At 47.5% G+C, this 12,333-nt stretch overlaps 2 protein-coding genes across 4 annotated transcripts in view; one reads left to right on the forward strand and one right to left on the reverse strand.

Annotated features, from left to right (window-relative positions):
• Positions 1–5,640, forward strand: part of LOC116848744 (LHFPL tetraspan subfamily member 3 protein) — a 7,656-nt gene extending 2,016 nt beyond the window's left edge. Inside the window, exons 3-6 of the mRNA XM_032825166.1 lie at positions 158–352; positions 3,017–3,104; positions 4,191–4,345; positions 4,455–5,640. Coding sequence (XP_032681057.1) covers positions 158–352; positions 3,017–3,104; positions 4,191–4,345; positions 4,455–4,687 — 671 coding nt within the window. The 3' untranslated portion in view covers positions 4,688–5,640. The remainder of the gene's footprint in view (positions 1–157; positions 353–3,016; positions 3,105–4,190; positions 4,346–4,454) is intronic.
• A 216-nt stretch (positions 5,641–5,856) lies between these two features.
• Positions 5,857–12,333, reverse strand: part of LOC116848743 — an 82,218-nt gene continuing 75,741 nt past the window's right edge. For all 3 annotated transcript variants that reach the window (XM_032825164.1, XM_032825165.1, XM_032825163.1), the window contains exons 4-6: positions 10,963–11,203; positions 9,315–9,483; positions 5,857–9,205 (exon numbers count right to left, since the gene is read on the reverse strand). In XM_032825164.1, the coding sequence (XP_032681055.1) occupies positions 8,665–9,205; positions 9,315–9,483; positions 10,963–11,203 (951 nt within the window). In that variant the 3' untranslated portion in view covers positions 5,857–8,664. The remainder of the gene's footprint in view (positions 9,206–9,314; positions 9,484–10,962; positions 11,204–12,333) is intronic.

Here is a 12,333-nt window from a genome sequence, read left to right on the forward strand (position 1 = left end):
TATAAAAGAAGATTCTGCTGAAGAGGAGATTATATTTTCTTGGGTGTACCAATTATAAGAGTTATTTCAAATTGTCCTGTTCTAACGTCGAGTGATAAACGATCGACCGGACGATTCGAGCTGGAATGAATAAATTTCGTATTTTTGTAATTAATAGGTGAGCTAGGTGAGGAATGTATCGGCCGATTGGACGACCTGTCGACGATTGCCAATGTTCCTTTCCGGGCCAGCACGATTCTAGTCGGCATCGCCGTCATAATAGCGCTGCTTGCAATCTGCGCGATGCTCATGTTCTTCTTCTGCCAGAGCACGACCGTTTTCTACATGTGCGCTTGGATGCAGGTTGTATCAGGTAATCGCGTTTCGCCTCGTAACAAGAAAAAGGGAGCAGAGAACGCGGAGAAAAACGTCGGTTTCTAAATTCTCTCACGGGAGAATTCTCTGAGCCGAGAGCGCATTGAGAGCGCGAAGGAGGCTCGCCGCGAAACACGATTAATGCCGGACACGCACATGTTTAAACGCCGTTTTAGAAAGTGCAACGCCGTGAACGAACCCGCCTGGCTGCGTTCTCGCGCCCCATTACTGCAATCTCGACCGTAATGTCTTATCAGCGAGATGCAATTGCAAATTGCAGCGACGCGCCGACAGCGGGCCGGAAAGTGACGCAATCGCTCCGCTTAACGCGCCTTTATTGCGGTGAACTTTATCGATCGGCCTCATCGTTGCCGCGTCGTGTGCCAACGAGACGATTTCCCGTGCGATACCGATTGTCGCCGGAAATCGCCCTCGTGTCACGGTCCCGTGATCGCCGAGAGATCGTCTCGCAAAAAGAGCGAGACGCAAGTCCGACGATCACGATCACGCGGAATCTGGACGCTCGCGGTGCATCGCGCTGCTCGAGCGGGAAAAAATCGCCGGCGCTATTTTTATTCGATTAGAAAGCGCATCGCGACCGCAGAGCCGATGTCTTGTGCAATGTCTGAAGTAATAATAATAGCGTAGCATCTCGCGAAAATAACCGTCTCGTCGATACGTGACGCACGCTCGGAGACGTCGGCGGAACCGTTGTACCGCGACCGTACGTGCAAGTTTTTTTCTAGTTTCTTCCCATCTTCATACGTGCGAACGCGGAGAGAATACATAACTTCTTTTCATTTAAATTCCTTTCAATTTTATCATGTTTCTAACAATGCAGGAATAGACACTGTGAATGAAGTATATCTTACTGAGGAACACACAAAGTTCCGTTAGAAACATAGCAAAATTTTCAGTATCACATTTTTTTTCACAGTTCCCAAAACAGCACACATAAAATGAAAGGATAATAAATTATTGCTGAATGTCGGTGAAATTATTGTTACCCTTGGTTACAAAATTGTAAATGTTTCCTATAAATTTCTCTCCACGTACACGGAGAGACGCTTTAAGTTGTAGAAAAAATAACAAAAGTAAAAATACGCAGATGTGTCACATTTCGATTCAGCGGATCGCCTGGCGAACTTTGCGAGTGGAAGCGACAACGTGCCAGCTTCCACAATTCCGGCATCGCGATACTTTCTCCAGATAACACGCATTACCAGCGCGAGTGTGAAGCGTTTCCGTGTCGCGACGTCTAAGCGATCGCACCTCGTTATCAGGGGAATTCGTTTCAGCGGACGCGAAAACGCTCTCTCGGCACGCTGCATCGCGCTGCACCGCGTCTCAAGATGAGACGCGTGTATAGCATATAAGAACGTGTCGCGTGGCATCTCGTACGCGAGACGTTCCTCCTTTTGCAATTGTAATCAGCGTTATCGTCGCCGTCCGGATCGCCGACGACGAGTCGCCTGACAGCGAAATGTAGAATAGACCGTTATAGTGCCCGGCCGCGTATATACCGTTCGTCAACGCCTCTCTATGATTAACACACCGGCCACAGCTGCATTCGCTGTCCGCCGAGCCGATATCGCCGGGACAGCTTTATCCGATTACCGCGCTCGATTTTGCTAGTACGCATGCGAAATGTATCCCGCACTCCGATAACTCACGCAATTAATGCCGACACACTTAGCCCGCTCGCTGATAAGACGCGCCGCACGATTCACAGCGACGTATGCAGATCGAGAGCGCTTTATGTGTTACGTGTATGTGTATATATTGTTCGCGCATTTAACTAATGCACGATACTCGGTCGGCCGTCAGTCTTTCTGTAAAATAAATCGCCCGTCGCATACACTATCGCACGCTACATTCGCAAAATTATGTAGCGCTCATTGCAAAATAACGACCGTCGCGTTTGTTTCAAGCTCAGCTTGCGTAAGCCTAATTACACACGGTAACCAAGTTTTGAATTGTCAGCGACTCCTCGCACAAGTCGGAATTATACACGACGGCTCAGACCGCGACAGTGAAAGTTCCATGGACGGAATCACGCCTGATACACGGCGCGAAGCGTGAAGAGAATAAAATCGAGACAGAGAGAAAAGGAGAAATGAGACGTTTCACCGCGCGTGTAATAAAATTTAACGGGGCTCCACGCGCGAAAAGGCAACGTCAAAGTACGCGTTTCGTGCGTTGAAATCACTCGCCGGGAAACAATATGCCGCAACTCGTGGAAAACGCCTAGCGGGTCACAGAAAAGTTACGGTTGCTCCAAGTCCCTTTCACTACCGGCCTCGCGTAACCTCCTGCACAACATCCGTGTGCGCGGAGGTATCGTGCGTAAATGTGCACGGTATCCACGCCCTGGCGGATGCAAACGATAGAACCATAAGGAAGTTCGCGCGGCGTGTTATTAAGGTATCCGGCCTGTCGCCGGCGATAAATCATCGAGCAATTGCCGCTTGCGGTATATATCGTTAAATTCTCCTTGCGGATTACGTCTGCGGGATGTAATTACCTCGAGGGAGCGAGATAAAAGTCCTACGCAGCGCGATCTCTTGCTCCAACAATGTTGTCTCGACTGACAACACGTCGCACTTGTAACCGAATATGCCCTTCTTACGCAACGAGAGTAACACTCCGTTTTTGTTCTCAGGAATCTGCATGGCCGTCGGAGTGTTCGTTTACCCACTCGGCTGGGACTCGCCGGTGATTCGCGCTGTGTGCGGCGCGGCCGCGTCCAGGTGTGTATTTCTTGCGGCGTGTGCAAAATATCGCTAACAAGGAAATATCTTATGCCTGAATTTATCTTTCTGAAAACTGTCGTTTATCAGAAACGTAAATTGTGGTCTTCTAAGATACAAAAGAGTTTCATTTCTTGAGACTAACTCGGTCTTTCCTCAGCGAGAAACTGAAAGTTGTGAGAAAGCGAAAAATTGAAAGAAAATCTTGTCGCTGATTTGTCCCTTCAAGCTTTCATTCGTGAGAATTGTGTTATCTTCTGTCTACAGACAGAACTAAGGTCTTTACTTTGAATTCTCTTTTGTTGATCAAAGTGCTTTTAAAGACTTGTAAGTCTTTTAATTGCATTATAAGCATATTTCGAGAGAGACACTTTTATCGGTAAAAGAGAATTAAGAATAAGAACCATAGTGGTGCCAACTATAAAGATGTGAAAATATAAGTTTTGTATGTGGATAAGATTAAATTTAAGTCTAATTAAGTTTGAACAAATTTAAATAATTAATTTAAATTAATGTATATAAATTAATAAACTGTTTTGTAGTTACACACACTGCAACTCTGAAACTAAGTTGTTATAGGAACTACGTAGTTCTCGTTCAGCTTGTAATAACTACGAAATAATTGATTTCAAACTATATATATATATATATATATATATATATATATATATATATATATATATATATATATTATATATTATTTTTCTACGTACAAAACTCAGAGTTGTCACCTATATAGTTTCCACCACCTACCTATGTAGTTGCCTCTTTTTCTTTTTTGAATGCGGTGATAAAGAACTTTCCCTAAGAAAAGACAGTACATTCACCGAATAGTCTACGCCGCAAAGGAAGTTCTCACCTTCCTCTAAGACTTCCCGCACAAGCTATCAATTACCGTCGAATATGTCTCGCGCGAGCACGCTCTTGCTGCTGCATCGAGCTTCTCTCGGTCGACGATGCCTTTCACACGTAAATTATTGGCGCGGCGCGATAACTAACAGTAAAATTGCAATCGCCCGATTTCCATCGCGATGAACGACGAAGAACGTGAGAAGCGCGGCAATTAAGAGGCCATTCTTCCGACAGATACAATCCCGGCGCCTGTGCCGTGAGATGGGCGATACCGCTGGCTGCGATCGCGGCTCTGGACGCGGGCACCTTGGCTGCCCTTGCCTTTATATTGGCCTCCAGACACGTGAGGCTCCAGCCGGAACCGTTCAACAATGGATCCTTGTACAAAGGTAACGGGTGGCACTCCGTTAATTCCCATGCGACATCAGTGTCGCACGCTCATATGACTCTCTCTTCTTAATAAATAATAAATACAATCAACAAAATCGCTCTTTTCAGGCGAGGTGAATCCGGGCTACGTCAACGAAGCGCAGAGCGTAGCCGGCTCTCGCAAGTCCTTGTCGCTAAGGCCGGTCCTCCTGGTGGCACCGCCAGAACAGGACCGCTACAGCGAGCTCTCCAGGGCGAAGTCGCACTCGCACCACAGCCTCTACACACCGGCCCCGTCGCACCCAGTGCACACCATGTCCACGAATACTCTCAATCACTCACAGCACAACTTCCAGCTCTGAGACTGAGTTTTGACACCGTCGCGACACGGAGATCAAGTGGGCCCGCTGTACATAGCTCGCGAGGAGCAGCGATACCGTGTACATAAGTGTGAAACGGTAGGGAGTCGTGCGTGAAGAAGACTCTAGGTCTGCACGGTGGTTGAGTGCAGCCGTGACATGAGCCACTTGTGGGTGTTGAGTCGCGACGTATGAGAAAAACGCGACCGAATCGCTCGTCGATGATCGTTATCTCGTTTCTGTGCCGTGAATATTTTTATCCTAACTGTAGGTATGTATTTGGCGTATCTCGTCGACACGGTGTCGAAGAGAGATGTGTTTTCCGTATGCTACTGACTAATATATCTTGAATATATACGATTATCGTTGCAACTGAAACGATGACTGCACGCATAATATCACGTATCAGTCATATCGATAGTCGCTCGATAACGTCGATTTATGAAACGTTTTCTTTATTACTAGGAAACGAAATATTTTTCTACTTAAATTCTCTCTTAAATCTATTCCAAGAATATATATATATATATATATATATATATATATATATCTCATATTTGTATTTATATATTAATATATATATATATGTTTATGTACATGTAACTTTACATTTTACTTAAGCGACTTCGTACACTCTCGAGAATTGTATATTAGATCCTCTCTCTAAACGCGTGGTGCTACACAAGATAAACGACGATTTGCATCGGAGAATTACTCTAGAAATTTTATAAACAATCCGTGCCGTATTATCGGAGCAGTATATCAATCACGTTGTATAATTATGTAAGATTCCAACTACTCAATGACGTGCCTTCACGATGTAGTGTTGAGAATAGTTTTGAATTAATAATAAGATAAATCTTTTTACCACGAGAACACGCCACTTTGCGAATGTTTTGCGTACTGATGACGGTACGCATGATGCCGCGACCAACTCGACCGAATGATGTAAACAAGTGAGATTTATTTAAAAAGATCCTCGTCCTTTTCTCCGTCGAATAAGACTCGAGGATTATTCGCGGTGATTGTTCGATCGTAAAAGTCGTCGGGGATTACGATGACGTCGGTCACGTATGCGCGCACTTCGGTGCGCGACCATTTCTGCATCACCGACGCGGTGCATAAAACATGCTAAACGCAAAGATGTGCGGTATGCAAACACGGTACACGTATCATTTTGACTAGTGTATTTTTAATGATATCGTACAGGACAAGTTTATTACGAGTATTATTTAGGCGATAATTCGCGTGATCCGCGCGACGGTCTCTTAGGTCTGCAAAGGCAATATTTAACGTGACAACACAGATCGTTCATAACGATCCTTCAATCGCAGTTTAATCCCGCCCTTGTCTTTTTTTTATATCCTATTAATTCTACTTCTAAAGAGGAAGTGTGTGTAGGAGATAAAGGATCGCTTGTTTTTTTTCTTCTCTTCAAGTCGTTTGGAGATCCGCGGGACTGTTCGGCCGCAAGTATTATTGTACAAGACTATTTTCCTAATTATCAGAGACCTCTACATGAGAAATAGGGAGAGCATTCTGCGCGATTGTCGAAGCCTTATCGATTCAAATCGCCTTCGATACTCGACGTAACGGTAAATACGCGAGCCGGGTAATTTTGTAATGTTTTCTTTTTGACAAAATAAAATGGTAAACGCGCGTCTCTCATCACGAATAACGTGACGCACAGAATGCTCGCACCAGCGCGCGCGTATTTTATACGGTAAAATACGCGCTCGCACTTCGCGGTGTGCCTAAGTCTAAAATAAATATTTCAGGCGAGAATGTCTACGAGTAACCGGTCTCTCTCTTCCTCGGGACGCGTCTCATACTTACCTTAAGTTCTAATAATCTCCTTATATGGCAAAAAAGGGAAGCTTGAGCGTGGTGAATGGCTTCCGCTCGTGAACCAGCTGATGCTGATGCACAGAGGGTGTATCTCGGAGTGTTCCCCGCGCGTGTTTCCCTTGACCCGCGGGCTTTCGATTCGAAAGCAGTACTGGACGTTGATCGATGCAAATTTCCTTTCACTAAAATAATAATCGGTTAATCAATCAAAATTAATCAATCGTTATGTGGAAAATAATCTCATCGTTTGATGAAACTAATTATTAATCGAATTTGACTGTACTGACTGATTAATAATTAATTTCATCAATGAAATTACTTGTAATTTTGTAAGACGATTGGCTAATTTTGGTGATTGACTTGCCGATTATGTTAGCCAAAGACAATTTTCGTCGATTAACGATTCAACACTGTTCGAAGGGGATGTTACGCGAACGCGAGTAATCGTGAGAAACGAGCGTGAATTCGGTCGCACTTTGACGGCTCTTGTAGATCGAGAACGCCAACACGAAATAGCGCGGGTATGCAATCGACGAGTAGGCTATCGTGAGAGCAACACGAGCAAATCGTTCGACATTAAAGCACTAACGTTTTATAGTGCATTAATTAGTCTGCGATGAGGAACGAGATACAGAGGTTTACAACGTTGTAAACGCAAACGCGGGGGGCAAGAGAGGCGGGACAGAGGTGGGAAGGACAGCCCTACCGGGCGCTCGTCGGTAACGTCGGTATTTAATTCCCTTTTTACGCGAGCGATGTATCGTCGTATTTTACAAGGTATACACACGGCGTGTCCGCGTATGACACCCTCGGCCAAACCGTTTATGGCTTTACTGCGCCGCCGCCGTGGCGGCGGCGGCGGCGGCAACGACTCACGTGTATATTCCATCCGCGCGTGCTTTACAGCCGTTTGTTTATTAGGCTCTCGTTTAATTGCCCGATCTGCGTGGCGCATAACGGCATTGCGTGGCTATTTTCACCGAGCTCTAAAGTGCGAACACCTGAATGGAGGCGGACGCGTAATCGCCCGTACGACGTGGCGCGCGAGAAGGATTCGCGGCGGACGTTCCGAAAGAGATGTCGAATTTAATCGGCTACTTGAGCTCGAACAAGAGACAATCATCAAAATGCTTGCCGTTCGTTAACTTTCGTCAAGCATAACATCGCCTTTTTCGCCCCCTTCCTCACTGGCGTTTCCTACATGGGTGCAAAGTTACGTGTCGATTGAATCCTTGAGAAGAAGAGAGAGAGACGCGTGCAAATGTCGAATTTTATTGCCCGGTGTATCCTGAAAGCGTTGAATTTATGGCGTTATATTAAGGTGATAATTACGCGAGTCGCGCATCGTCGGAGGACCGGCAACGTTAATTGATATTTCATCGCGCGGCGAGTCGACGAACCGCCATTCGAGATAAGTCAGCGAAAGTAACGGACAACTTTTCCCGCTGCTCGTGTGCATCCTAATACTGACAATTTCGATTACTCATAATACATGATCATAGAAATATCCGGGTTATACCAACAGCACTAGTGGATACTCTTTCTCTCTTTTTCTCAGAGTTCTGAAACGTTCAACGGTTGTGTGTTGATTCAGCGCGAAACGGCGGTCAGGATTAGCGACTCGCGGAACGGAACAAGTGAAAATAATTTAATTATAAGTTAACTTACATAGGGATTACGTATACTTCACTACGTTACCATCGACAGTACATCGTCGATCCTACCGTTACGTATGGCTGACGCACCGCCTCGTTTCACTTTGTAAAACGTTCGCGTCCACCCCAGCGGAGCGACTGAAGCATTCGCTCGTTTTAGCGCTCTGCTCTTTTAATCTCTATCAAACTCCTACGCTTACTCGATACTCTAGTTAAACATCTAAGACATTCGCTACTCTCACTGTACCCGCGATGGCTACTCGTCGGGGGTGCGAAGAACGACTTTCGAGTCGCGCGAGCCTTTCTTCGCACCTTTAGCGTTAACACTACACACATACCTACAGTCCAGGATGTACGCCCACCGCACCACGTGCAATGTTTTCACCGTCAACAAATGCCGATAGCTCGATGCTTCGCGCAAGTAAAACATGAGCTTCAAACCTGATGTTCCTCGCGTGACGATCGATGTCTTAGATCTTACATCTCCTTGCTGACGACGATACCGCAGGGCTGCACCACTCCGACGTTAGGCAATCGCGGCCTCTTGGGCGTGGACCTGCTCTCGTCCTTTTTCAGAAGCTCCTCTATCGAGTAGGGGTTCTTCTTCTTCTGTGGCGGCTGATTCTCCGCCGCCGATGCCGTCGCCTCGTTCGTCGTCGTCATCATCGTACTCGAGCCGCTGTTCTTCATCTCGAAGATCCTGTGCGACTGCGTTGGGTCTTGCCGGCTCGCGTCGACGATAGACACCGGACTCTCCCGAGCGTTATCCAGATTCACGGCCGAATTGGGCGTGCCGTGCCTGACGAACGCGCTCCGGTCGCTCCCGATTTTCTGACTGAGCTCTAGGATGATCGGCGTGTTCCGGAAGGACTTGTAGTGCTCTTGCGACTCAATGTTCTCGTCCAAATCACTTTTGTCCAGGGAGTCGTCGCTGCCAGCCGTCGAGCTCGAGCTCGACTTGAGCTCGAGCTGACTCTGCGCGCCGTTTTGCTCCGACAGACGTTCGGCGTCCAAGGGTCTGCGAACACAAATTTACGAGGTCGCGTCTGATATCATTGTACTTTTTTTGCGCGAGTCTCGTTCAAGAACTCATTCTTCTTTTCTCGAGATTAAAGGGTCTGACTTACGCGAATGACTGCATTCCGTGATGCAAGTGCAGGGTCGTCGCCTGATAGAGGGACGAGTAGAAGCTCTGATTCCACGACGGCGTGCTGGTATTACTGGTGTTTGCAGAGATATGCAAAGGCCCTAACGCCCCCGAATAGAACAGCTGATAATCTGTTCTCATGAGCGCATCTGGAAAAGACGAATCACGTCCGTTTTCATTGTGGTCTTCGATTTGCTTTCGGGGAGCTCTGTGGAAGAGAACTTTTTCAGGAATCATCGTGGTCGTCACGTTAATAAAGGGAAATTTACTGAAAATAGCCGGATATTTTGCCCCTTTTTTCTTTTATATGACACTCGTGGAGCTAATAAAGAAAGAACAACGTCGTTAAAAATAAGGAGTGGAATTAAAGACAGGGTCTAATCGCGCGAGGCTATTGATCGCGGTCGAAAAGAGGTCCTTTTTTTCGATGGCACAATTGGGAGAGGATCCACTCTCATCTTGAAGAAGCTGTCAAGGGACGTCAATGCTCGTATTCTTTCCCCCTTTCCGTGCAGAATTTAATCGCCGTATAAGTAGATCCTCTGCCATGCGTGCGGTGCATACGTTATTTTTTATTCGCTATAACAGACGGAATCTGTTCGGAGTTAACTCAAAGCATATGGACTTGAGCGATAATTCGCGCTGATTAGAAGTATCGAATGTGTCTCGATCTCGAGGCTGCTGGTTTGCAAATAAGCTATTGATACTCGATTATTCGCTCGCGTTTCCTAACGTTCTTATTGCTAACGTCCTTATTTTTCGCTATTCTACACGCGTGTATCGTCACGAAAACAGACATGTAGACGTGGACTGTCACTCGCGACGAGTAATGATTTAAAATAAAGATGAAGATGAGACGCATGCTCGTTTTACAATTAGCTGCTCAAAGCCGGTAAATTGAGCAGCGCTCCCAGCAGCATCCAGCGGCACAAATTGCGAGGCAAATTTTCCGTTTCGACGGCGGCGACGGCAGCGGGGGGTTGCGTGTCTGATGCCCTGGCGTGGCTTTCGCTGACGAGTCAATCACGGCAACGGGGTGTCTCGAAATCTGCCCTCTTCGTTCTCTTCGTCCTCTCTGCCCCCTGCCCTTATCCCCTGTCCGAATCCCTCATCCCATCGCTCTTGTCACGAGCATTCTCTCTCTTCCTCTCTCTTACTCTTTCTTTTCTCTCTCTCTCTCTCTCTCTCTCTCTCTCTCTCTCTTTCTCTGCCTATTCTTCTTCTTCAGAGCGCTGGCTTTCGTATTTTTGGACATTTATCGTCTTTCTTTTGGAAATAACGTAAAAAACGATCCGTCGCCGCAGAGAGCAATTCCACGCTAGGGACAGGTGTTTAGGGCATCATTAGTCTGTAATGGTGCACTCGCGACCTAGCCTCAGCTGGTACATAATGGCCATAATGGTACGAAGCGAAAATATGCGCCCGCATCTCTCCCGTTCGCCCGCTTTCTCCCGCTCCGCCTTGAGATCGCGAGATTTCGAATTTTTCTCGTCTCGGCTTAGAAGCCGCGATAGGTCTACATGTTGGCCTGATGCCGGACGAGGTTGTCGTCCTTTTCTTTTCCTTTCTTTTTACTCTCTCTTGCTTAAAACTACACACATGTCGTAAACTACAAACTATAAGCTCACCTCTGGTGTTCGAAGGGATTTGCGAAGCATATCCGCCAGATGTGCCGCCTTCGATGGCAGGAAGATCGGTGTGTAGGCCGCCGCCTCTCAAGATGCGATTGACCGACGACACGGAGGGTAAGCTCTGTGGATCGCAAGCTCCCTGTCGCGCGAGCTGCTCACGGATCTCCCAGGCGAACATCGTCGGCTGCTCCTGCTTCATTCGCAGGATCTTCTTGACCACCGTGGGCGTAGCTACTTGCTGAAACGATGGAAAAGTAGGTCATGAAAGCGCGCGACAACGTCTCGAGACCTTCAAGCCTTTTCATCCTTTCGTGATCGCGCAAGGAGGAACTCGCGTTCCACGCGTAGTGCATCAGTTAACGCGGTCGGCGTTTTATCCACGAAAGAAGCGCTTCTCGTCGCGATTCATAACGCTCGTGTGCGGCTTCCGTGAAGATGTTTATCAGTGTCGGGATGCCGTTGTTAATCGCATCGTCGCGAATCGTCTCGTTCTTCTTTCCCTCTGCTCATCTTTTTATGACCAAGCCGCGCGTTATCTCATCGGCAAATTAACGCGAACGCTCGGCCGCACTGTCGTCGGTCGAGAGCACGGGTCGCACGCGCATATGTCGTTCACAGGTGAAGAGCGCGGGGTCGTCAATCAGATAGCGAGAGAGAGAGTCCGGTGGTAGGTGGAAGTCTACCTTGTTTCATATTTCGGTGTTAGTCCCCGGTTCACCTGGGTGCACCGAGGGTACGAACGGGTTGGTCGGTCAGTTGGTAGCATTCGCGCCGGTGCCGTTGCCTGCCACGGGGCCTGCCACCGCTCGTACCCCAAAAGCGGACCCCAGTGGTGCTCAATCTGGCCGCGGCCAATTTGACTTGCTAATGAACGGTAATGGCACGCGGATAATTTTATGCTAACGCGATGGAAATGTTATTCGGCCCGTACAGATTTCGAGATCGCCGATCTCTTTGAGGGACGACGGCGGTGCGGTGCGAGCGAGATGCACCGATCGCCGGCGAAAGGTGATCATCTTCCTTGCCTGAGCCTGCGCAGGGGTCCGTGTTTTTCTCCCTTTCTCTCTGTCGCTCGCGTAGGTATGTATCGCCGAACGGAACGGTATCACCGAACCTGTCGACTGCACCGAGATCCCATTTCGCGTCCTCGACGTTTTGCGCGTCGGTAATCTGTACCCGCGGTCGCGTGGGTCTGATACGATCTCTCGGCAAATTGTCGTTTGGAAGAAGAATGGGATAAGTGTCGATGTGGAGAACAATGATCGAACACAATTTCCATGAAGGCAGGCGGAGAACGTTAAGAAGAAAAGGGATAGGGAAGAAGAAGAAGAAGAGAGAGAGAGAGAGAGAGAGAGAGAGAGAGAGAGA

The sequence above is a fragment of the Odontomachus brunneus genome, unplaced genomic scaffold, assembly GCF_010583005.1.
Source record: "Odontomachus brunneus isolate Ranch 3 - 2012 unplaced genomic scaffold, Obru_v1 Obru_scaffold_100, whole genome shotgun sequence".
NCBI classification, from domain to species: domain Eukaryota; kingdom Metazoa; phylum Arthropoda; class Insecta; order Hymenoptera; family Formicidae; genus Odontomachus; species Odontomachus brunneus.